Source organism: Homarus americanus, unplaced genomic scaffold (genome assembly GCF_018991925.1).
Source record: "Homarus americanus isolate GMGI-L3 unplaced genomic scaffold, GMGI_Hamer_2.0 scaffold23617, whole genome shotgun sequence".
Classification (NCBI taxonomy): domain Eukaryota; kingdom Metazoa; phylum Arthropoda; class Malacostraca; order Decapoda; family Nephropidae; genus Homarus; species Homarus americanus.
In genome coordinates, this window is record NW_024720711.1 from 4,975,424 (window position 1) to 5,002,638 (window position 27,215).

At 36.1% G+C, this 27,215-nt stretch overlaps 2 protein-coding genes across 5 annotated transcripts in view; one reads left to right on the forward strand and one right to left on the reverse strand.

The window, feature by feature from the left end:
- Window positions 1-2,755: 2,755 nt before the first annotated feature.
- On the reverse strand, window positions 2,756-14,593 carry LOC121860766 (autophagy-related protein 13-like). Of its 3 annotated transcripts, none has more exons than XM_042358126.1 (8): window positions 14,370-14,593; window positions 12,284-12,502; window positions 11,679-11,808; window positions 9,665-9,857; window positions 9,149-9,262; window positions 7,618-7,852; window positions 6,379-6,516; window positions 2,756-3,573 (listed from the first exon to the last, which is right to left on the reverse strand). In XM_042358126.1, the coding sequence occupies exons 1-8, from the start codon at window positions 14,520-14,522 to the stop codon at window positions 3,355-3,357; spliced, it is 1,401 nt and encodes a 466-aa protein (XP_042214060.1). In that variant the 5' UTR covers window positions 14,523-14,593; the 3' UTR covers window positions 2,756-3,354. The 3 variants fall into 3 exon arrangements, with proteins under 3 accessions (XP_042214060.1, XP_042214061.1, XP_042214059.1); XM_042358125.1 differs by having other exon boundaries at window positions 2,757-3,573; window positions 6,370-6,516; XM_042358127.1 differs by lacking the exon at window positions 6,379-6,516.
- A 3,240-nt stretch (window positions 14,594-17,833) lies between these two features.
- The window catches only part of LOC121860767, a 40,240-nt gene continuing 30,858 nt past the window's right edge, over window positions 17,834-27,215 (forward strand). For both annotated transcript variants that reach the window (XM_042358128.1, XM_042358129.1), the window contains exons 1-4: window positions 17,834-17,931; window positions 22,153-22,296; window positions 24,025-24,226; window positions 26,977-27,124. In XM_042358128.1, the coding sequence (XP_042214062.1) occupies window positions 22,157-22,296; window positions 24,025-24,226; window positions 26,977-27,124 (490 nt within the window). In that variant the 5' untranslated portion in view covers window positions 17,834-17,931; window positions 22,153-22,156. The remainder of the gene's footprint in view (window positions 17,932-22,152; window positions 22,297-24,024; window positions 24,227-26,976; window positions 27,125-27,215) is intronic.

The window sequence follows — 27,215 nt, forward strand, 5'->3', positions numbered from 1 at the left end:
TTAGTATAGCTTCATGGATTTCTTGTTATATTGAAAGTATTTAGTATCCCCAATCCTACCCCTATCTCTAGCTGTTGCTGATATGACAAGAAGTCGTACCAACTTATGAAAATGATCTGGGGATCATATCAAAGCATTTTGTCTACCGTTTCAAATTTTAGCGATGGAAAACCTAACAATAGTTTTTAGGGGGTCTGTATATGTCTCTGAGTGGTAATAACAAGTTTATTATCAATCCATCCAGCACTGTTAGAGGTCTTTTGTTGAAAAAAATTTGTCAACACATGCAGGAGGTTATGTCTCCAGAGGAGACACTGGCTCTGAAGTAAAAAAATTTTTATTATCATTTCTGAGTCTCACACAAGTGACCATCAACACCTAAGTGTTTAAGACTACAATGATCATCAACACAAGTCTAGCACAATGGTGTTCAACATCAGACATTAACACTACATGTCACAACTACTACTGCAGTTCCTCCATCATTAATCTTGGTTGCTGTGTTAGACTAACACCAAAATCCTCCCTCTCATGCTCATGTCACATTCAATCATTTTTGTTCCAAATTACACCACTACAGCTACACCACTAAGCTGTATGGTCTAGTAATTATCTCAAAAACTGGCTTTATATATAATCATTACTCCACCTTTGTGTGGGGTGGATGAAGGGGGGTGAAGAATCCTCAGAGAAAGTGGGGTAGTATGGGAGAAGGTAAAAGAAAAGTTCAGAAAGACTGAAAAACAAAACCTGTCAATGTAACCATCTAACCTACAAGAAACACAGACATATGAAACCAATCTCCATTGGCCATTGTGTATAGTGACAGCTCTCAAGTGTCACAATAATGTACGAAGTTAGTGATCATACAGCAAGTTAACTCTATTTAGTTATGTTAACCAAAAGCTCATATTGCTTGTAAGTCACCAATTATATACTTTATCATTTAAATAAGTCATTGGTATGAATTCATATATATATATATATATATATCTATATATATCTATATATATCTATATATATATATATATATAAATAAATCATTGTAGGTGCGCATGAACCACATATATGCTGATAACCACATAAAAAACAAGAAAACAAAGTTTCCAGGCGCTTTTGTGTAATTCACATCTTCAGAGGTGAGTACAGACTGTACTCACCTCTGAAGATGTGAATTACATGAAAGCGCTTGGGAACTTTGTGTTTTCTTGTTTCCTTGTGGGTATATATATATTATATTTATTTCCACATAGACATACTGTACAACATATAAATACAGTATACATTGTGGTTGAACCTCAGTAATCCAGTAGGGTTGGAATGAAGCTGTTGCCAGATTTTGGCATTTTCCATTGGTTAGAGAAATTAAAGTGTTCCCAACACTTTATGTTGTTCCAGTATTTCCACTTCTGTTCCAAATTTTGGGTGTTTCTCAGATTTTAGAATTTATGGGAATACTGTACAGTACAGTGAGTCTCGATAATTCGCGGGTTAGTTACCAGAAGACATCGTGAATTATCAGATCGCAGGAATTCAATGCCACACAATAACTCATCAGGAGTGGAGTTTTTTTGTTTTTTTCTGGTGAAAATTTATTACTTTACGATATTTTTTATCTTGATAACAAACAAACTTAAATAATATGGAAATTATGGTGAAATTGCACAATGTTGTATTAATCAGGTTGGAGGTGTGCGCTTGGCTTGAGAACAGGAGAGGACGCTCAGTCCACCAAAATTCACAAACTACTTTTCATTTTTATTTTTTTTTATTTTATAGTTTTATATTTCCTTTATTTAAAAGTCACATTAGAGCACTGAAAAGATATTCATATTATTTTTTCTTTATTTTCAAGGTAAATTTGAGCAATGGAATTATATTTCCTCAACTTTTATGGTTTCTTATGTAAACAAACAATGCGGCAGTTGGCACTCGCTGTGAATTATAAATATTTGACCATAAAATTTTAGAGAGGTAGTAACGGGTACAGTACCTGCGAATATGTAATTCACAAATTATCGAGACGCCATTGTATTATAATTTAGGCTGTGTTTTGGAGGATAGCAGAATAAAGATTGCTAGATTATTGAGGTTCCACTGTATTCATACATTGACGTACATACACTATATACATTGATACATAACATACAAACATATATGCATGTCAAATCTCACTTTATCATTCAACCAAGCTGGTGGTTGAAGGTTATGTCAGACCAAAATTATATTAGTCAACCTCATTTTAATTTACACAATAAATAAAGAAGTTTTCAAAGTTTTACAATAATTTAACTAAAGAGAATATATTACTGTACTTTAGCATTTTCAAAATATTAATAGACAGTTATTTAGTTATTAGAGTTAGTGGTGTTCAGTAGTTTAAGTTTCTTATTTCAAGAGGCTAATGAATCTAAATTATTACTTTCAATCAGGCAATTACTTTATTTTACATATTCATAAAGAGGACAAAAACAAATAAAAGCGAGTTTTTTAATTGTTTAAGTCGACTTTTTACTCACTTGGCCGGCAGCAAAGTTGAGAATTCTTACCTGTTCAAATTGATTTTTCCATACAATTATTAGTGAGCAAGTGAATCTAAGTTTTCATTATACTGTACAGTATATATATATATATATATATATATATATATATATATATATATATATATATATATATATATATATATATATATATATATATATATATATATATATATATATATATATATATATATATATATATATATATATATATATATAGTACTGCACATAAAATGTGTGAACAGTACATAGAAATAAAAAAATTTAATTAAGGCATGTGCATAAAATGTGCAAACATTTTAGCATACAGATGGAGAGACTGGCCAATGTGTATGTTACATGAACAAGTCAAGAGGGGGGCATATAACAGTTAACACCAGATCCTGGCATTTTCAAAACCAGCACTGTTCTCCACCCATATCTAACAAATATTATCTTGCTATAATAGTCTACAGTGCAAAACTTTTTGTGCCTGTAGGTGGACCTCACTAGGGTGGATTTGATGGTGTTACTTTGGGACGAACTGAGGTACCAGTAAGTAAACTGTGAAATATTTATACCTTACACTGCAACACTTAGTCTCTTGAGACTCACACAATAAGCTTGATAGAGATATTGCACTTGATTTTTACTTAAAAAAAAAGCATCAAATTTCATGTTGATAAAGACACATTACAAGCCACACACAACAGAGAAGCCCCCTTAAAAAAAATCTACTTAATCAATACAATAAATCATTTAACACATAAAAAAACAGTTAAGACTACTGTATTTACAGTCAAATTGCATGGAAGATAGAATAAATGTGTTTACTTTAGTCTGGACTATTTGGACTATTTTCTGAGTGTAGTGATTTGACCAGTTCATTGTATTCATCCATGTTGGCTTCAAAAGTCAAAAGCTGCTGTGTGAGGTCACTGATCTCATCCTCCGGTGTGTCAGCAAACATGCGGAGAGGTGGGGCACTCTTGCACTCCTGGTAGAATGCTCCTAAGTCATTACCCGTGTCACATATCCCAGCAAATGGAGGTTTCTGAAAAAAAAATTTTTTTTACCTTTACCAGGTACAGGAGAGAAGCATTGTGAACTTACAAGCAAAATTTTAACATCATATTGAAAATCTCAACCATATATAGAAAAGTTGATAACAGTGAACAATGCCAACAGCCATCATGTGCATTCGTAGTGTCTCAAGTGTAACGTCAGCTATTGGTGAGCAGCAAAGACATTCAATTCCCATTTCATGTTTTTGGAGTGCTTAGTATGGACATCTTAGTACAACAAGTAACAATCATAACAATAACAGCTCAGTCAGTATAGTACTAATACTTTGAATTTGATTTTACCCCCATTTTAAGAGAAAATATAGCTACAGTCGAAAAATACACTTAAGATGTTTTTTTTCATAGGTATTCCCTGCTGAAATATGAGGGTCCCCTTATATGCCATAAAATACAGTAGTTTCAAAATTAAGAAAGGAATATGTAAAACTGAAACAAAGAAAAGTTACTGAGGAAAAGAATAACTAATGCAGTACTCTGGGATGTTGACCCTTGACAAAGAGTTTTATCCTACAGCCAAAAATGACTGAAAGATTAATGGTGGACGTACAACAAATCACTCTTTACTAAACAGCATTAGTTCTCTTTTTATAATTACAGTCATCATTCCTTATAACGGAATTCCTTTTAGCAGAAGTTTGATTTTGCGGAACTAATTTGTGCCAGTATTTGCAATCGGTCAGTTCCCTGCTGCACCTCACCACAGATTGTTGTCGTCTCCAAGTTTTTTGTATTCTCCCAGCATGTGTATGTATATCATTGTCACCATGCTTAAAGTGAGTATTAAATGAAGTGGGTATTAAATTAAATTAAGTGACGAGAAGGGTAAGAGAGTGCATACATCAAATTTATAAACTAGAAATTTTTATTAGTTATTATGCTAATATCAAGTACAGTTGTACCCCGCTTTACGCGGTCAATTGAACCCACAGGGTACCGCGTTAAGTGAAAACCGCGTTAAGTGAACAACAGAACATATGGGATTAATTCCAATAGAGACTGGCCCGACCCCCAAACTCCACTTTTTGACGACACACAACTGTGTTGTAGTAAAAATTTTATCTTAACTTTATGATGGTATGAACAAACAAGTAATATAGAAGAGGTTAGGTTAGGAAAAATAAAGGTTAAGTTAGAAAAATAAAGGTTAGGTTAGGAAAACTAAAAGTTAGGTGTAACACTTACGTTAGTAGAAGAGATGGGTCGGGGATGGAGGCGGAGGGAGGGAGGAGGGAGAGGCGAGGCAGGTGGTGGCGGGTGGGGCGAATCTAAAAATAGCGTCTCGAGCCGGACACTCTGCGCGTATATGGGTAGATGAACCGCGTTAAGTGAAAGTTCGGTTCTGGCGAGGCACCGCGTATATGAGAAATCGCGTTAAGTGAAACCGCGTAAAGCGGGGTACAACTGTACAGTATAAGTATGTGCAAAATAATAAGTTGTGTACATTTGGTTGGTTGGGAATGTTTATGTTGGGCTTGTGGCCTCGTTGGGCATTTCTGCCAGTTACAACAGTTGTCAGGTGGCTGACAACCCGCTCTTGTTATTTTTATGAGTGGTTTCTGACAGTCTACATACTGCCAAACCACTTAGTACCCGAGAATGAAGATCACCTAATATCATGTAAAATACTCAATATAGAATACTCAGTAATAGAAATCCCCATAACACATGTTGCCAGTCAGCTGTGAGATGGCTATGCACGTTGCCATTGATTACATGTAATGAAACTAAAAAAGCTGTTGAAAAATCATTTCAATAGTACTCTAATGTGACTTAGAAATAAAGAAAATATAATATAAAACTGTAAAAAATGATGAAAAATGGAGAGCATGGGCGTGTATGTGTGGGAAGTAAATGTATGTGTGGAGGCAGTGGGCAGTAACTGCATTGCCAGCCCAGCTGTGGCCGTGCTCCACCACTCTGTCCTCCGGTGTGACATCAAGGTATACACACAGAGCAGCAGCAAACACACATATCTCTGAGTCAGCTGAGTGGCTGGCAGCCAGGCAGAACTATGCGTTTCATTCTCGGCATCACCCGGAAAATGGTTTGGGGTGGAAAGAGCTATAAACTGTATATAAAATACAGTATGTGCTACTTCATTTTATGATTTGCTATGTATAATTTTTATTGTTTATTATCGCAGTTTTGTTCAATTTTGGTGTAGCAAAATACTGAATAACAAAGGACTGAAACCTATTCCCATTTAAATCTCACTGACAACAAAGTTTTTAAGAATTAAGTTGATTTCATTCACATAACCACTTCATTACCAGAGGTATAACTGCATTAGATTTAGTAAAATCCTCCCTTTTGATGAATTGGCCTGAACACTTTATTGTTATATAGAATGATACTGTACATAAACTAACATGTAGAAAAATGCAAACTTGTAGTCTGATTTAGTCTAATATACTTGCAGTCCCTGAGCTACGAACACCCGTACTGTACTTACAAAGGGATCCCAATATATTCATCACAAAAATAATTTTTTTTACATTACTTTATATTGCTTAACACTTTATTTACAGTATTTAAATACTGTATACTGTCTTTACATTGTTTTGTATGGGCAGAGTTGTTTTAACCAAACATATAGAATTATTAACACTGTTCTGACTTATGAACAGATCGACTTAAGAACAGGGTTTAGGAACATAACCCGTTCTTAACTCGGGGACTGCCTGTATATTAGTATTATCCATTTTACTAAACATGTAAATTGAATCAAATGATTAGAAAATGACATGCAGTGAGGAACAACATACCAACTCTACCATAACAAAGTCAGCCTCATCTTTGATGTGTGCAGATGTAGTGGACTTGTGGGAGCCATCTGAGGCAGTCATAAGTCCTTTATCCCTAGCATCTGGCTGCACTACACCCACAGCTCCCCCACCTAGTCCAGCTCTCTCCTGCAATTTTATCAGCATAACTTCAACATTAAGTATGGCAATTTTTTTTACTTGGGTATTGATTCAAAATTCTAGATACTGTACATGTATACTCAACAATGTATTTCATCTGTATAGAACGTTGGGCAGATGAAGGCTTTTTGTCAAATACTGTATTTTGTCTGCAAAAGATGGCTTACATCCATCCATTTTTAACTCTTATGCACACACAGTTTTAATCATACAACTGTTACCACTAGTTGACTTTTATCTCCTCAGGATACTACACTATTTAGTTCATTATTATTCATCTTTATTTGCCCCCAACCTTTTATTTCTTTATGACAGCTGGGTCTGCTAAATGAGACTACCATGTGAATGTGTACATTTTACTAATTTTATGGCAAAGGCTTGGGATTAAACTCCTACCTTTAAATATTAAAGGATGTGGATAAACAATATGGTTTACCTCGTATTGCTCACTTTTAAAGTCTTGACTAAAAATATCACTTTGTTTTCAATGGCTTATGGTGCCTTTATCCAATTTTCTGTTCACCCAAAGGGAAGAAGAATCAAATGCAGAATAAAACAGAGGAAGAGGAACAAATTAATTTGATATACCTGGTTTGTTATGATGGTAACCTCTTTATTTACCACCACAAAACTTACCTGAGAGACACATCTATTATCACTTTCTAGAGCAGTGTGCACTGCTGGTTTGAAAGCCCTCAATTTTTACCCGTGTTAACATTAATTAACTCCCCTTGGAACCTCCCCTCTGAGGGGTTGGCCATGACACAAGAGCCTCCAGGCTACCCAGTCACTAAATATCTCCTTTACCCTCTCTGTGACCCATACTTTATCTTCTTTGTTGTTCTCTTCTTGATATGGTGATTCACCTTTCCCTCCCACAATAAATGTCTCCTCTACCTAGTACCTAGCACACCTACTACACTGTCTCTGTGCACCCTCTTTACTAACCTACTCTCTGGCATCCTTCTGCATACCTTATAATCTCCACATTTCACACCTTCTACCCTCTCATTATTTCTCACCCCTTCCATATAATTGATGTTAATATTGTCAACATCTATGACTATAAGTGAATGAATTAATTTTTACCTGAGCAGTCCTTTCCTGAGTTGTATTTGACTGTTGGTTAGCTGCACCTTCACACTTATCTGTAGTTTTCTTGTCTTGCTGTACCTCAATGGTGGAGGTAAGAAGATTAGAAAATGGTATGTCTGGCATGAAAAAGTCATCTGGCTTTGGTGGCTTAGCATCCACAAAGGCCACCGACACTTTCCGTTCTGGCTGCTGCTGCTGCTGCTGGACAAAGCCACGACAGCTGCTATCACTGTAAAATAGTACCAATTCAAGTCTATGTAAATAATAATGTGATGCTTACCTCTTTTTACCTCATGATCTTTTGTTAAAATACTGTACCAACTTATTCAAACCTGAAGTAATGAAGGAGATGCCACATTTTAGTGGGCTCAGTGGAGACCAACATTCAAACTGGAGATTTCTTCAGTACCGTACTGTATATCAGTGTTTGTTGTTGATCATGAACTGAAAGGTGTCGGATGGATTGTTGAACTTTGAACTGCAACTAAATAACAATAATGCAGGCTAACATGGGACAATTAGGAAATACTGTACCCCCAAAAATACAACAATAACCTTTAAAGGTTTTGATAAGGATTTTGTAGAGTATTTCATATTTGACCCATATTAACCAACATCATTATCAGTTAATAGTGGCAACAGACAAAAATCCATCGACATTCATGACTTCATCAACAGTGAAAACTGATAAAGGCAGCAGCCTTGAAAATTTCCAGCTGGACTGAATACTGTTGAGCCAGAGCAATGATAGTCAATTTATAGTTTCTGGTTTAAATTTACTTCCATGTTAACAATAGATCCATCACTCAGTTTAACCTCATTCTAGACTTCTGTACAGGTCAGAAAATGTGAAAGATCTAATTGGTACTAATATCTCCAAAGGCTACAGAGAAACAACTAAGTGAATCATCTTTTATAAAAGTGTTTTGACTTTTCATAATGCAGTACAGGTATAAAGGGAAATATTCTGTTATGCTTAAAATTGGGAAGCACTGATTAATGTGCTAAAGGGACAACATGCCATATATAGTACACTGTAATATGAATGATTATTTCACAAATGTGTAACACTCAGAACAATCCTAGTGCTTTGTCACCTGGATCGAGAATGATAAAATTTGTGAAACATTTAAGCTATAAATAATAAGAGTTATGTAATACTTTAGCTAAAGATAATAATAGTTGTAACACTTAAGTTACAGATAATGATACTGTAGTTGTAACACCTAGGATATAGATAATGATGGTTGTGTAACAATTAAGTTATAATTATGTAACACTTAGTTTATAGAAAAATTATAGTTGTGAAATGCTTAAGTTATAAAATTAATGATAACTGTGTAGTAACACAAAAGGCAAATTGTGTAACACTACAGTATAAGATGATTACAACATTACATGTTGGAGTTCTACAGAAGCAGGGGATGATAGTTCTACAGTGGTAAATTATTATTTTAGAACATTATGACATTTCAACAGCACTAAAGGACAGTGGATGGCTGGTTTGGCAGCTAAGAAAAAGTACCTGCTAGTTCTGGAGCGAGGTGTGGACGGTTGGTCAAGAGGAGAGGCAGTAAACAGACGGGCAGCATCCTGGCTGTCATCTGATGCCTGGGTTGCTTCACTACTGTCATTCCCTCTGCAACAGACAAATTTATTTATTGTCAATGTGCAGTGTCAATGGACATACTCTCTTATCAACAAAATGGGCCAAACAGCCCAACTTTAGTAAGCAATCCCCACAAAAAATTTACTTTGTAATTTGTTCATGTCAGAACAAATTACTAAGTAAGGGGATGGATATGCAGTGAAGTGTAACATGACAGAGAATGGTATCGATTATTTTTTATATTACAGCAGTAGTAGACTGAATGGATGACAGCAAATAGAGTCAGTCTCTGGTCTTCATTACAGACACTCAGCAAGATACTAAATTGTGAAAGGGCCTGAAGGATTGACTAAAAGAGGTGAGGGATTGATCTTGGGAAAAGTGTATAAGGGGCGACTTTAGCCTATTTGTAGTATTTCTATTATTACCAACCTGTCGGCACCCCGACGACAATGCCGTGGAGAAACTTCTGGCTTGAAGTGATCACTCTTGAGCATAATGGTATCATGTGGTGGACTGCGGCTGGGTGGAGCGAGAGTAATCTGAGTGCGATAACTCACACACAAGAGTAGAGTTGACTCTGGAGTAATAACCTGACCTAGTCGTGCTTGGATGTGATTCTCCCCTGCAATGATAAGTGTGTAAACAATTTCATTATAGCATATCTCTATTAACCTTTAATCTCTTTTTGACACAAATTTGATACAAAGGAATATGTTAAAAAATATATCACTTGTCACGGCCCTGAACATTTTGGTGGTTAATTTTGGACATAGAAAAAGATTTTACATATCAAGGTATGAGTAGCTAAAGTACTCTCTCTCTCTCTTACATATCATCCTGAGATCAGATCTTTTCTTTTGACCATTAAATTTTGTGCAAAATGTTTACTAAACCTTATATACAATAAACACTGGTTTATCCTTGTGAACAGGGTTTCCTTGGAGCTGAATGAAATTGTTTGGCACTAGCCAAATAAAATATTAAAAGAAGCTTCCCTATAGAGGAGTTAAGCCCTTCAATCCAAGGGGTATATATATATGGCCTTAAACTCTCTATCTGAAGGACTGTACCATGCATGATCCATTTTTACCTGTACTGTACTGTACTTACTATGTTTAATTTCCATGTTATATTACCCTATTGTCTCGGCTTTATTTTCTTATTTCTTTGTGAACATTTACATTACTGTACATATATACATTATTTACAATACTTATGACTATTATGGGATAAAATGCTGATACATTAAGGTTTTTTGTATTTTTTTCTGCTTCCATTTCTAAAATAAATACCAGTGAAATAAAATTAGATCAAACATACAGTCAGCCACCCACAGGTCTCCTACTTTTGTGAAACAATTTCCCTCCAATTCTTGGTGCGTGAATGTTCAGCCACTTACAGTAAATGTAGTTCATTGAACTGCATTTCAATTAGCTCATGTTTTCTTCACAAATATTCAATTGTTCTATTTTTAACTACTGTATTTCATTCAATAATGCTTACACTTTTGTACAGTACATTAATTGTGTATATTTTTTACAATATAATGCATTTTATTTCATGTGGTGACAAAAAATGAAATATTTTAGGTTAGGCTGTGTTTTCTTCTTCATACTGTAATTCTACATTTATGGTATACTTTTCACTATTCATTAACTACCTGTACATTAATATACAGATATCTGATATTTAAAGGGATAAAAGTAAAAAGGAACACAATATTTAATTTGCTTTTTATTTAATGTGTAAAAGTACGGTGCAAGTAGGTTTATAGTATAAACAACGGTTAATTACTTTGAGATAATAGTATAATAGTATTTGTGGATTTTTAGATTCGTGGCCATTTCTAGAATGTATCCCCACAAATATTCAGGGATTGGTGTCTGTACAAAAACAGGCAAGAGGAGGGAGTTCAGGTTATTTAAGTCAGGTGGGAGTGAGGTTATATAATCCCCAGTTAGGGAGGAATGATAAGATGCTCAACTCTGTTGTTTAAGTCATCATGAAACATTTCAGTCGTGATATTATTCATTATCATAAACTGCCTGGGGAAATATACCTCTCTCTTAGCTGAATTTTTTATTTAGTAGCACCATCCTGGTCCTATAGGTGCCAGATATGGAAGAGTTTGCTGTAAAAAGATTATAGGTTCAGCACTTGCCCCCCCCATCCTAGGTTTGATCCCAGGGCAACCTTAGTCCACCAAACTATTCACGAGTACCCGACTTTACTTTTGGGAAAGTGAAGGCAGGCAAGTGGACAAGGAGGCATTATGGCCACTACAGCCACAGTCTCCTTGTGTCGACATGTACTGTACAGTAATTACTTGTTCTCATTAAACATACAGTATCCTCATTTATATTTTTCTATATGAACACAAACTGTTGACATGTTTGAGATAAACAAAAAACTTTTGCAAGGACACACAAGTGTGGACACTTACCTAGGCAGTCATAGTTGGGGTCACCGAGGTAGACGCGGTAACATATGATGAAGGAGTCTGGTCCCTGTCTGAAAGCCAGTTTGTAAGCAGGAGTGATGCGGGTGACTGCCAAAAGGGACTTGAGTAGCACCTGTCCAGGGGTACAAACAAACCCTCATTATCCACCAACAAAGTCAACATATTATGAATGTATCCTCCTTATCTATGATAAACTCATATTTGATCATCATAAACTCATATTTGATAAGAACCACAAATTTTTGCAGCAACTTCAACAATACAAATCCATGTTTAATATTCTGTAACCTGGGAATACCTATATTTTTCACTGGTATTATTTGTGGAATAAAATCATAACAGCAAAGTTCACAAATATACTTGAAGCAAAATAAAAAGATCCCACATAAAAGTAGACACTCAAATTGGAACTACTCAAGAACTCTTCTACATTCTAAAACTAAATACTGTACAGTACTGCACTATGTAAATATGCAGGGCTGGATCTCTCACAGAACCATAAATTATACAATGTCAAGTAATTATAATATAAATGAAGTTCATCTTGCAAAATTAGAAACCCCTATGCAGTAAACTGGAACTCCTACCGTCATTCTGTTATAGATGGTTGGGTTTATCCTGGCGGGTGATGTATCGTATGCGTCCAAGATTGTGAGTGTCCAGAGTTCTAGGACAAGGCTGTCTGATTCTGGAGTCCGAAGGAGAATTTCCACAACGAGAGGTTTCCCTACATCTGGCATGTGACCCCCCAGGCCTCTCTTGGTCTCCTGTTGTATCTCATGGATGTCTTCAATTCCTAAGTTGAACTGCCAAAGGAAATGACACATTCTTAAGTGATGAGGGCACAACTGACCATTCAACTGATGTAAGATTCAGATTATTTTATTCTTACAGTCCTCTTTTCTTGTGAATGACCAGGATAAAGAGCAAACACAAGACTCTTCACATACTGTATCTTATGTCACGCATTTTTTTTATTTATTTTTTTTTATTTTTTTTACAGGGATTAGCCCACCCGGGCATAGGTCTGACCCACATCGGGGCCTGGGTGGCGAAAATGTAATAATAATAATAATAATAATAATAATAATAATAATAATAATAATAATAATAATAATAATTCATAGTAAATAAAATTTATAATAAAAATACAAAATTAAAAATAAAATAATAAATTAATGATAATAACAACACTAATAATAATAATAATGAAATACAAAAATTAAAAATATCAAAAGTGAGAAACAATATATGTATGTTATGTTGTCAATAGTACTGTACAAGAAAAAAATTGAGACCCTGCAATTGTGTGTAAATGAGGCAGAAAGTAAGAGCAGCAACCTGGGACTTGGTCAAAATTTTTGTGATGCCATATGGCAGCAGGGTCTACCATTAGACAACATATTATGCTTCCAATACCTTCCCAGGCGGTAGTACCTTCCTGTTTGGTAGCTACCTACTGTACTGTCATGATTTTTCCACAACTTTTAGTTTCATTACTTGTAACAAGGCCACATGCCATCTCACAGGTTGCATCATCCCCAGTTTTCCCCCTTTCCAGTGAGTCAAGCTATTACTAAACCAAATTTTAACCTAACATTAAGTGAGAAATGGTCTTTTTTTTTTGATTAACTGAATTAAGTAAATTAATGCTAAATGTGGGATACCTGTACCGAAAACAGCTTACCTCCTCCATTCAAATTGTTGCACTTGTATTCATTTGCTTTTATCATATTAATATTTATTTTCTTCACTTATCATATGTTAACTTTCATTATCACCTCTTACTACACTGGTACATTTCCAAACTCATTCACTAATACTTACACCTTCTCATCAGAACCACCCACAAGAGCAGTGTCAATTGAAAATTGCAGTTGACTCACCATCCACCAGCACCCATCTTCCTATAATTCAAACTTTTATCTGTTCATCACCCTTACCTTCACCTCTCTTACTACCCCATGCAGGCAAATACCCATCGGCCATAACAATTTTGCACATACTTGGCAAAATTTCACTTTTGCCATGAACTAGTCTGCCTTTTCCCAATACATTAAACACATGTATCATTCTCGCTGTAAACATTTTGGATACCAATTAAAAAAAATTCATTCATCCTAAATGTTTTCAATACTTACCATATTACTTTTCTCTTGACTCTGTAACACAAGTTTTTCTTCTAAACCCATAAAGACTGTACAGTACTGTACTACAAACGAACTCTTCTCATTCTACACATACTATACTACAGTACCTGTATTGTACAGTATTTTTGTCTATACTGTGCTGTACTCCTTAACATAAACATCAGATTCACACACTGTTTTCTTCTGAACCCACAATGTTCCTGTCTTAATAAACTCTGATGTGCCATTATTTTCTCCATAATGACTCGCCTTACACATTTCCAGTTAGTGTACACTTAAAAAACTTTTTACCCTATTATATTTGTACAGTATTCACTCATCACTATTCATTTTACAAAGAGAACAATGCATGCTCTGGCATCCCTTTGACACTCATCACTATTATGCATTACAGTACAGTACCTATAAACTTGACATCCATTCTATTCTGTAGAGTATTTTTCAAGTTTTTTCACACTTCTAAAGTGATTCCATCGACTCCTTGTTTACAACATCACTCCGGTAATAAAGAAAATTTGCTTACCCATTCTGAACCTTGTGCTGGAGTTTTTGATTTGGTGAAGGCTTTCTCCCCTAGTCGGCTCTGAACAACCACTTGCACAATCTTCTGAGTCAGAATTTTTGTGAGGCGGGCCAATTCCCGCCTGTCTTCTGAGCTTAGGTGACGTCCAGACATGTTTGCAGTTATGTAATGATCTTCACATCTCTTCTGACATATTAAATATTTATTCTAAGGTTTAGAGGCAAAAAAAACGTACATCTGTCAGTTTCACTTCCTGCTTGGAGTACGCACTGCTGTATTTCAGAAACTTTCACTAAGCCCACAGAGTGTGAATCACCAACCTCTTATGATCATGTTTCCATAAAACTAGACTAAGATTATTTAAAATTCAAAAAAATATTAGAATATTTACTTTCCTGTCAATCAGTAAATTTATTGACAGTCTTAGTAAAGCTTACATATACTGTATAAATTACAATAGTTATTTGGATACTGCAGTAACACAAGTGTTGGTGGTGGATGCAGTCTACCTCAGTACTCACACCTCCACCACATCATCTTCTTGCCCGCAACTCCCACCACCCCTTGCTCTTCTCAGCTTATATCATCTGTAAAAACAAAAGTCAATACATAAGTACAGTATATATGTACATTGCATGGAAATGGAGAGAGAGGGATGAACCTAAATAGCTGTATACAAAAGATACAGTGCCTCTGTAATCACATCTCTCAACATGTCTCGGGAACACATTACTGTACTTAATTTTTATTTATTTTTCAATCGTACAGTAGGTGGAAGTACAATATTTATAACGAACTCCAGAAAGAGAGAAAAAAATGCAATTCCTTATCATTATCTACAATTCTCTTCAGGAAAGAAAAGAAATTATATTCAATAGAAAACATTGAAAAAAGGTGGTTTACCTGTGCAAATGTCCTAAGTATTACCAATTATTCAGCCTGGATACTAGAAGACACATTTACCATTTGCTACCATTCAATGATGATTTCTGTTAATTTGTGTCTAAGTAAATTGAATTTATAGTCATACACAGGTCTTTCTCTTGCTGTTATTAACACGTATTTCGGAATGTTTAGACAATTCTAAGACATTTTTCTTCTTTGATATTTCCGCCGGAAATTAAGGATAACTGAGACATTAATTTTTCAATATTATTCGATTTGCTTCGTCACAAGTGTCACCATGATTTGTTTACATCTAGCGGAGGTCTGATCCTCCTCAGCCAGTGATCCTTACCTCCATTTTAGCTTCTTAAGTGTCTACAGCACATGTGCAGGGGTGATGTGGATGTTTCTTATTGGCTATAGCGATAGGAGACTTATTATTGAGCAAGAGTTTTTTGTCTTAGCCAATGAACAATGTGTGGGTGCGTCGGGAGCGGACATTTGAATTTTCAGCACCAGATATGGCTGAACAGGTGGAAGAGCTGTACCGACATTGTGATAAAGATTAAATTTTACGTAAATTGCCAAGTTTCATCAGAAAAATAGAGGCAATTTCATTTTTTTTAGACAACACAGTATATTACAAAACGTTCTTTGTCCAACCTGATTATTCTTCAGATTAAGGTAAGATGTTGGGGCATGGACAAAAGGGGGTCCAGGGGGGCTCTGCCCCCTGATTAGGTTAGTTAGTTTAGGTTTTGTTGGTTGGTTGGTATTTTATTTAGGTGATTTACTCGAAAAAAATCCAACTTTTTCCGTTAAGATTGTTAGGTGTGTGGGGGGGGGGGGGCTCTTAAAACTAGTGATTTCCAACGGAAATGAATATCAAATTCATTCAAAACTCATCAAATACCATAGGAAAAACATATTTCTAATATCAAAAGAAAGACCAGCGCAATAATACCATGTACTACAAGAAATAATTTTCTACAAACATAGTCCACAAAACACTTAATTTTGTGGCACCCTTGCCATTAACATTTGCGGATTACACCTGACCTTCCAATTGGGGTATGAATGGTGCAATACATTTATAGCATTATTAGAAATATATTACCAGCAGACAATTAAGAAAGAGAAAACTCATATCAGAAATGAATATTCTAGACTGTATACACAACCACCAGACAAATAATACTATACACAAATCATAAACAAAGATAGTGAACAACATAACAAGTGGGTGACGGAGCACGACACAGCCTCGTCCAAAACTAGACCAAATATCAGCACACCTTCTATATATTTACACCCCAGGTATCGCGGGAATTGTAATTGTCACTTAATATTCGCTAAACAGTCAGCTGGGACGAATAAAGTGCGATGGAGAGCCAGAGATGTAGTAAAGAACACTTCACCACCTTCATGACAACATCGTCTTGTTTACATTACAGACTGGTCGCTTGTTCTCCGTCACCGTCGACCAGAGGAGGTGTGGGCGGCCACCTCTTCATAAATCAAACACCCTCTTTTATAAGCTCAAATAAATCCAGATAGATCTAATTAAGCACGATTGACCTAAATAACCCCTAGTGGAACAAAATTTACCCAGTAACCTAAATAACCTTAAATAGACCCAAAAGAATCCAACTGGACATTGTTGGACCTTTTATTTTATATCTTTCTTATTCTTATCTTCTTCGCCTCTAGTCAGTTTATTAGACAGTTGAGAAGTGTTTTCCTATTTTCTTCTCCAATGGTTAGTTTAATTACTGACCAGTTGGCCGAAATTTAGTCAGGAATTAAAAAGAATCGGGTCGTGGGTCTGGGATCACTCATAGTCAACGTGTCTTTATCCATGGCTTTAACCCAAGGCTAGAAACTGATAAATGGTAAATAGATAAATTAAAAAAAATAAAAAAAGATCTGACAACCCGCAGGTAACATCAGCGTGGTTAATCTTGAGGTGAAATGAACTAATATTCAGTTGATGCTATTCAAACTATTATGTATTTTTTTTTCTTACTCAAACTCTTTAAACTCATTCACTTGACATGTTGAGGAAGAAAAATAAAGTTTTAAAGTCTCATTGGCTCGTACCCCTTCCTCTGTCAATATTTTTCCCAGTAATTAGTAAGATCTGGCTACTAATTTGGGATGTCAAAACTAGAACACATACAAGTAATAATGATAATTGATATACTACGATTCACTTTGCATAAAAATATTGCCTTTTAATTACCTAGTACAATGAAAAGAGAAACAAAAATAAATTTGGATTGAACCAATTGGGCATACCCAAGAATGATTATCATCATCAGTTACGATGCTATTACAGCACTATTTAGCAGTAGTAATAGTATAACCGTAGTGACAAAGGTGACAAAAGGAACAATACAGTTCTAACAGTGGTGGTGAACGTAAGAGTAAACTTGAAGTAGCAGCACTAGGAATAAGCAATAACATTCAGACTATCAGTAGCAGTAATAATCCTCCCCATAATAGTAATATCTTTATTTTGAGTTAGTAATAACAGAAGTAGCAGGATATATCAGTAGTAATACAGTAGTGATAGTTTGGTCAGCACTTGGCGCTGGTCGTCCTGGGAGTTAGAGCGATAGGAGCAGACGCCACTCCTGAGGTAACAAACAAGACAGCAGGGCCCCGCTCACCCGCGGTAATTTAATACTTATTTCCTCATATTTACTGCACATGCTGACTCAATCACATACTAGTATGATAGACAACTATCAATACTTCCATTATGACTCCTCAAACTAGTTAAAATAAGGGTAATAAACTTACTTTATGTGAAAATACAAGAGTTTTCACAGGTTGAGGTTCGGTAGTGTTGTGGAATTCATAGAATAATCGTATTGTTATGGTACCTTGGTGATTGTTACTTTAATATTGTTAAAATTGTAGTGACTTGAAGAATAAGCATTTTTGTGTAGTTATTGGGAAAGAGTGTTACTAGTATGAAGTACAGAGACGAGAGGTGTTGTGGTGGTCACGTTATGTTAGTTCTTATAAGCTAGGTCTGTGTTGGTCATACAAAACATCCTAATGGTTTATAGCTTCATTTTTCTCCCATACTTCTTCTCTGACCTTTACCTTAAGGCAGGTTATGACTAAAATCCCAGTTCTTGACTTACCTTTATTAAGATAGGGTAGTAATGTACTTTGTCATTCCTATGTACCGGAACTAGGTGTTTTAGAGCCATTGTATAAAGAATATGTTTTTGCTCCAATAATAGACTAATCCACCTCGGATATTGTAATTTACATTTTTTTTATTTTGAAGTGGCTATAATATTGTGGCTGCCTAGCCCAAAGGCTGTCGCACTGTATTACTAAGCCACTAGCATAGGTTATATCCTAAATAGTTTCACCAGCAAAACACTTGACATTGCTCTACAAAATGCTGGATGAAATGGTTTCTTCTCTGTAAGAATGTAATATCACAGCCAAGCAGCCTGTGGGTGAGGTAGCCGCAATATTATGTCTACGGAGCTATGGTACTTTTTCTTATTTTTCTGATTGACTTGCTGGAAGACTTCTACGTCCACTATTAGAATTGGCAAAATGAACCACTCAAACCAAATTTTATTTTGCCAGACTTACAGTACAGTACCTGTAGTCTATGAGTGTTACATAAATGTCTTAAAGTTACTGGTAATGTTTGAGGAAACCACAACCACCAGAGGGAGTTGTTTGATTTTGTTCAAATTTTACACCTTACCTAACTTCCTGGCCAGGGGGTAGAGCCCCCATGACCCCCCATCATAGAAAACAGAAAATACTTACTTGGATGTCTGGTACCAAGGAAAGCAACTTTGTTAAAGTGTCAAGGTTTAATTTTACGTTTTTTGTGGATGTGAGAGTATGCTCGGACCGAGCGGGTCAGTTGTAAACATACAGAGCAGACGACAACATGTGCCGACAACGGCAGATTTGTCGGAGGAGTATTTACAGCAAATACTTAATTTATTCACGTCCAAAGCGTGTACAGACATTATTTTAGTGTTATATGATCAGTTTTCACTGTGTTTTTCCCCGCAATTTCCCTCATCCTTCATGCCCTTCCCACTACACGTGATTTATGATCATATACAGAATATAGGAAAATGAAACAAAAATACTTAATGTGAAAATATAAAGTTTTTGCTATTTCCAGATTACTTACAACCACCAAAAGAAAAGTCAGTAAAAAAACAAAGGAAATCATAAACATTTTCTGGTGGTAACGGATTCCTTATACAGGTACTCCTTGACGTACGACCTCCTTGGCTTACGACCACCCGGACATAAGACCGCCGCAGTCGTATAAAATATTTTTTAAATTACGTATTTTCGAGTCCCGACTTTAGTGATCACGCTGTGTACTGACAAAATTTTCGTTTGCAGTTCCCTTTAAAATGGCTGGCAAGCGTAAAAGTGAGAGTTCTTGTGGTGCTGAGAAGAAAAAGAGACACCCATTTTAGATATTCTATGTATTATTTTTGCATTTTCGACTTACGACCTGGTCGTCGGTCCCTAACCCCGCTGTAGGTCAAGGACTATTGAAAAAATCAGTACGGTATTTATTAAAATAAACAATAACTGTATTCTGAAATAGATCAGTATATATTAGATATTGTATTGAGAAAGATGATGATTGTTGGTAACTTTACTGAACTTAAATATTGAGCAGTAATTGAAGTTCAATTTCTCTCTCAAAAACAAAGCAAAACAGAAAAAATACAATAACTGTACTGTATATGTAAACTGTGATTCCTAGGGCAGATGTCGGTTATGCTCAGGGTAAGGAACAAATGTCTGCCATATGAAAGTTTCTAAAATTGCTTGTTTTCTTTACAAGAATTGTAAAATATTGCTACAGTTGCTACACAAAGCTATTGCTACTAATTTTGGTATATTTTCTTCATATTATTATAGTTCTTATTATTTATTGGAAAAACAGTTCTTAAACACACAAAAAAAATTAGAACGAAGAAATATCTGTTAAGTTTCCATACATTCAGTCATGCCAAGTTCTATGCAAATATTAGAGGTTAGCAGCTGATTTGCTTTTAGTCACAGTCTGTACTGTACTGTGGTGTAGCAAGTACTGTATTGTACTGTATATACGGTACTCTAAACCACTGGCATCACATATCTATGCCATGTTCTGCCAAAACGGTTATCAGTTCTGTTGTAAAGCCCTAAACTTTACAAAAAGTGCAGAACTATCACCAAAAGATTGATAATGACAGGAAACGTTTACCCAAACTGTGATTAAAACACCAAAATATTGCACCCAGAAGGGAGGTAAATAAAATAAAATGGGAACGATACAATGATAATGGTGACTGTGATCTTTATTATAGTTCTGATATACTGTAGGCAGTGAAGGCAAAATGGCAAATTGTTGTAAATGTAATAGATCAGTGTCTGGAAAGGATAATGCACTATGGTGTGATGCATGTGAGACATAGTTTCTTATAAGTGGATGCTTCAGAACCTACTTAAACAAATACTATATAAGGCTATAGAAGTAGTAAAGGATTTGGTAAGGTGGTTCTATAATAACTGTGATAATAATGTCAACAGTAAGAAAAATGAAGGAACCAGAGGAGAGGAGAATCTTGGTGGAAGAGAAAATAGAATTGAAAGTAGAATATGAGTTGACAAATACATGAATGAGAATTTTGAGAGAAAGGTGCAAAATTTATAGAGTATTACTCCTGTATACATAATAGGATTTAGATGGCAATAGATGATATAAGAGATTCTCAAAGGAGGGCACAATTTGATACAAATAAAGTTAAAGAATTACATGTTGGAGTAACAGATAACCTTATGGTTGACAAAGCAGATTTTGTAATCACTTTTTACATCTTAACACTGTTTTAACAGCATTCTTGGCTGATTATATGCTGGTACAGTAATGTGCACAACACAGAACTTATGCAAAAACAGCAGTGAACAAGTGAACAAGCTTGTACAATACCAGCAAACAATGACCTAAGAGTGTCACAATGCAAGAGTTTGAGGATATGGGCTGTGAGATACAGCAGCCAATCATAGGCATCCCATGCAGTTACTTGACACTAGTGGCCCAGCACGTGTCCCTGTGTCGAAAACATGATGCAATCTCTCGGAAATTAATTTGAATGCCCAGAACAGAGAGATTCTCTCAGAATTTTCTGTAAATGCGCATAATGCACTCCTTGGAAATTCTGGCTATTGGAATGTTTCAGGGATCAAAAATTCTGACTAACAGACAGATTACTGCACAGTCATTTTTATCATTATTTTATGGCCATTTGCTATGCTTGCATGGGTTAGTCTCAGTTACCTGATGGCAGTTCTCCATGCTGCATGGTCTCTTGCAGTCTCTCGTGTCAGGTTCTTAACTCTAATATTATTTTTTTACAACCTCTCCCCCATGTTATTTTTAGCCTACCACTGACTCTCCTCCCCTGAAGCACCTCTTGAACCAATTGGTTTCATCCATTCCCTCCATATGCCCAAACCATCTCGGTTTGCCTCTACACATAACTTTGTCAATAGTACTCTCAATAATCAGCTATCCTCTTAGCTCTGAACAGGGCCTCCTGCTTTTCAGTCTCACATTACACATCCACCTCGCCATTCTCACAGCTTGTTTTAGTCTACTTATGTCATCCTCTGTAACTGTTCATGTTTCACTGCCACATACATTCTTCCTTTCACTCAGAAGAAAGGTCCTCTTACCATCAATAAAGGCAGCAACTCCCTACACTTCTCCAGTCACTTCTGACTCTTGTAACTGTGCAGGCTTCAGCACCCCCATCGGCACTGATCATGCCACCCAGGTAACAGAACTCATTGACACAGTCTAGTACCCAGGATATTTACTCTTTGTATCTTGCAGCAAGATGTGGGCCCCAATACACATGCGTAAGATATTTGTGGGCGGCATTGACTACACCACCACAGATGAAAGCCTAAAGGAACACTTCTCTCAGTGGGGAGAAGTGGTTGATGCTGTTGTCATGAAAGACCCAACTAACAATCGGTGAGCATTATATGACTTCCTGCTCTACTATAATATTGTCATTTATTAATATTTCTGCCATAAATGTTACTTCACTCTTCTCTCCCTATTTTGTGCTTGTAATATTCTTTTTACTTCCAATATGTTTGTCAGTTATTGAACCCCTTGTGTATGAGATTAAATCTGTGCTGAATAAAATCATCTGTACTGTAAGGTGTGCTTACGTCTTACTGATGTAAACGAGTCTTGGTCAAGATGTCGGCAAGTGGACTTGCTTCAGTATCAGTGGGCATGTGACCACACTTGCACTGATTGGGCAATGCCTCAGGCTACATTGTGTATGATTTTATAACCATACATTAAGATTAAACAACCTTGTGTAGTCAGCAAGTCCAGGGGATTAAATCTTCAATATAAAAAAAAAAAATAATGAAGATAATTGTTCTCTTTCATATCAGAATGTGCTCCAAAAAGGAAAGGGCTGACAAATTTTTGCCACAAAGCATTAACATACAGTATTTATATGCTTTGAGTCTTTAGTTTACCTTTAGTTGACATGAGTTAAAATATGATGTCACAAGGATCATCAGTCACACCTTGTTGAGTCTAAAATGATCTGGTTTGGCTACTTTTTTCTTGCAACAATGACAAGTGTTTACTTCTGTGCACCAACTGTGAGATAGATGAAGTGCAATTGATGTACAATTTGTTTACTGCTTTATTCCTAACAAAAAGTTCATCACACACACTTAAAGTTTCTGGCAGCATTTGTTTATATAACTGTGATGTTAAGGTGCACAATTGGGGCCCAAATTCCCTTGACACTTATCAATGTCTGGCATTTATTTTTGGATGATGTATGTGACAGACCGTGCAGATTAGCAGTGCCCAGCAGCTTGGTGTGCCCGGATGAGGGGCTGGGCATGTGATTTTCCATGTTCATGTGCCTGGCACTTGCCTGGTGGACAAACTAAGATTTTGAGAGGTACAATAAATACCTAGGGAATTTGCCAGGTGCTGCATGACTCCACCTTACCATAGATATTTAACCAGGGAGGTCTGCCTATGGGCTTCTTGTCATCAGTGTACAGTACCAGGATTAGTGACCTATATCAGGTGCAGGTAACATATCTCCACATAGGTCACCAACCTGCCTCGTCAGTGTTAAGTTTTAAAAATTTTAAAGATGGTGAGTGGTACTTACGGTAGGTGATCACAGATGCCACCTCCACCCCACCACAAACTGCAGGTGTGATGTTTTGACATCACAGGACAAGGGTTACCATCAGCGACACCATTTAGATGACACAAGTGATCTGTGAGTTGATACACACAATAAATTTGAATGTTTTAAAATGTTTATTTAACTTTTCACATAAATAAATCTGGGCAAGCAAATTTTCTTTAAAAAAATTATCAGGACAATTAAAAACAAAAAACAAAACCAGACAAGTAAATTTCAAGTCACTTGCCCGTGATAAGTGAATACTCCACATAATTTGCACAGCCTGTTGTGTGGTTGGTTTATAGCTTGTAAAATTACTTACCATGATAAATTATGTTAAGAATAATAACATGAAACAATCTTCTGTTAAACAAAGTGGAAAATAATTTTTATAATCCCAATCCCTGAATCTACTTGATCCTCAAATAGATCCATGATTTTGACATAAGTGTCCAGGAAATTTTGTCTGTAGCTATATATTGTACCTTTGCTCCTAGAGATTGTGATGATTATGTTTCTTGCAGGTCTCGAGGCTTTGGATTTGTGACCTTCATGAACCCAGATCATGTAGATGCCGTGCAGAAAGCACGGCCTCACAAAGTGGATGGGCGTTTGGTGGAGACTAAACGAGCTGTTCCCCGCAGTGATACCAACACCACCATCCTCCCAACCACCAACCACCCTGATGCAACTCATACTAGGATTTTTATTGGTGGTTTACCTCAGGTGGGCAGTTGTGCAACATCTCCAGCATGTAGTGATAATATATTACTGCTTTAGAGAAATATTTTTTCACATATGATTAATAAAGAAGAGAGTGAAGATCAGTGGAATAGTTTTTCTGGTGTTATCAAGTAAACAATGAGTTTAGTGACCATGGGGAGGAAGCGCTTAGTCATACATGTGTGGTTAATCTCTCTTCCTCTTTAACTGGTAGGTTTACTGGTTCTTGGCCAGAATTATGTCCAAAAACTTTTGCCATTTCATCTTTTCCCTGTTCTGGACTGACATTATTATAACAACCCTTTTGGCTGATAAAACCACATTCTTCAGCTCTCTCTCTTGAATTCCTCTTTAGATGATTTCAACATCCCTTTGCCAACTAATCTACCATTGACTAATACCATACCCCTTCCTATAATTCTTTCACTCACTCCTTAAAGCACTTCTCTCTTTGGATACAAATAACACACATAGCCCTAATGGCATTCCTCTCCATTCTCTGATGGAACAAACCTCTGAGCCTCTGCTTACTCATCTGTTTCATCTTTGGCTAAGAGCTTAAAATTTTCCTAACAGCCTAGAATCAAACAATGGTTCGGCTCATCATAAAGAAGGGTGACCATTTTATTTCTTCTTTCATCCTATAAGTCTGACTTCAACTGTCCCTAGACACTTAAATTCTCTCTTCAGTTCTCACGTCCTCAAGCCTCTAATTCTTAGTCTTATGAACACTTGTACAGTTTTCACTAAACAATATACGCTGGTGATAATCTTAGTTATATTGCTGATCCCTGGGTTCCTCTCAAGAGAATTTTGAGAGTATTATTTTGTGGCTCATGACATTATTAAAGACCCTGATTGGACTTGGTGTCAGGCTCTGATCTCCAAGCTTCCAACCTTTGTTCTTTTTTCCCCCTGTCTCTCTGTTGTCTCATTTCTGCTTGCTTACAGTATGTTTATAATTGTACCATTTATACAGTGGTTGGATTATCATTGTTTTCCCATCATCATTAATGGTCCTCAGGGCTCTTTCTCTTACTCTCTTCCTTTTCATAAATGATCATCTTTCCTCTACTAATAACACAATCAATTTTACACTGATGGGACAATGCTCTATTCTTCTAGCTCTTTCAAATCCACCCCATTAACTCCTGCTTGATTTCATTCTTGCCTCATTTCTACCACTTTAAATTAAGATGGACTTAACCTGGTGAAAATGAAAACTGTATGATGCAATTTCTTATTTTATTAAGTCTCATTTTATGGCTATGTAGTTCTGCCATGAACATAATAAATATACTGTACTTGGTACAAATGTAACCTCAGATTTCTCTTGGAATCCTCACATAAATCAAATAGCTAAATTTATTGCCAAATAATGGAGATCTTTTTCAGGTGTTGAAGACTTCTCTCCTGAGCAACTGATTTATTTGTCTCAGAGTTATTGATCTCATATCTGGGGAGTCTCTAGCTCCACCCAGCTACTTGACAGAGTCAAGTCTAAAGAATTCCACTTCATTAACTCATTTTAACCTAAAAGCTTAACCCACTTTTCCTTTGCTGTACTGTGTTGGTTCTCAAGAACTGGCTTCTTCTATCCTTCTCTATTGTGTAGGCCATACAGTGTTCAGTAAGCCACTGGTATAGTTACTGTTTGACTGCTATTATGAGGATGGGTCATTGTGAAGCTGCTCTTTCCCACTCTTGCTAAATGTTGAAGCACTTTACCTTCTTACATCTTTCCAGTCAACTATGACCTGAATCCTGACCCTTTGTTAATAGCAATTCAGCCATCATAAAGGTCGTTCATCTTTAAGTACAGCATGCCCTGACAATTCACAGATTTTTAATATGTGGACCTCGATAATCAGAAACAAAACAACAAAATGTAGAAAAAATTTAAGAGTTTACCCTCAAGTCAACTCCGTGCTTTGTTATTAAACTTTAATTACGAAGCACAGAGTTTACTTGAGGGCAAGCTCTTACATTTTTTCTACATTTTGTTGTCTTGTTTCTGATTATTTGTGAGAGGATTTTCCCATTATTATTTATTTGTATGTGTTTTGTGTGTCTAACTGTCTATACACACACAAACACATATGCAATACTGGTAAAATAAATAATTGTCCTCAGGGCAAACACATAAATGGGATATACATTTCTTTGCACATGAGTAAAAAAAATGTAACCCCCCCTCCTCCCCGGTCAGCAAATGATATTCATGGATTTGGCTATTCGAGGCCATTTTGAGACCCAAACTCCCGGGAATTTTAAGGGTATGCTGTACATCTACTTTTGTCACCAAAATCGTAACTTTTACAAAGACTGCACAGTTGCTTGAATTCATATGCAGGTACTCTTCGACTTACGACCTACTCGACTTACGACCACTCGGACATACGACCGCCGCAGTCGTTTAAAATATTTGTCCAATTACATATTTTCGAGTCCCAACGTTAGTGATCTTGCTGTGTACTGACAAAATTTTTGTTTGTAATTCCCCTTAAAATGGCTGGCAAGCATAAAAGTGAGAGTTCTCATGGTGCTGAGAAGAAAATGAGACACCCATTTTAGATTTTCTATGTATTATTTTTGCATTTTCGACTTACGACCATTTCGACTTACGACCTGGTCGTCGGTCCGTAACCCTGTTGTAAGTCGAGGACTGACTGTAGAACCTATTGAATTGCAATAAAGTGATTAGAAGTTACTTGTTTAATGGTAACTGATGTTGTTAATTTTTTTTTCTTCAGGATGTGAAGGAAGATGACTTGGAAACATATTTTGCTCATTTTGGTCGTGTGACGTGTGTCAACATAATGTATGATAAAAATAGTGGTCGGCATCGTGGGTTTGCTTTTGTCGACTTTAATGACTATGATCCTGTTGACAAAGTATTGTGTAAGTATCACTGCTATTTTTATTAAATGCAATCACAGTATCATTAGTTATCTTAATTAAAATATTGTAGTGTTAACTTAAACAACTTACG

What these genes read in the sequence shown, in the direction of transcription:
- LOC121860766 (XM_042358125.1), bottom strand. Translation starts at nt 14,522, where the DNA reads ATGTCTGGACGTCACCTAAGCTCAGAAGACAGGCGGGAATTGGCCCGC. An exon ending in CAGCACAAGGTTCAGAATGG is followed by an intron (nt 12,503 to 14,369) that starts GTAAGCAAATTT and finishes TTCCTTTGGCAG; the next exon opens with TTCAACTTAGGAATTGAAGA. An exon ending in CCCCAACTATGACTGCCTAG is followed by an intron (nt 9,858 to 11,678) that starts GTAAGTGTCCAC and finishes TTATCATTGCAG; the next exon opens with GGGAGAATCACATCCAAGCA.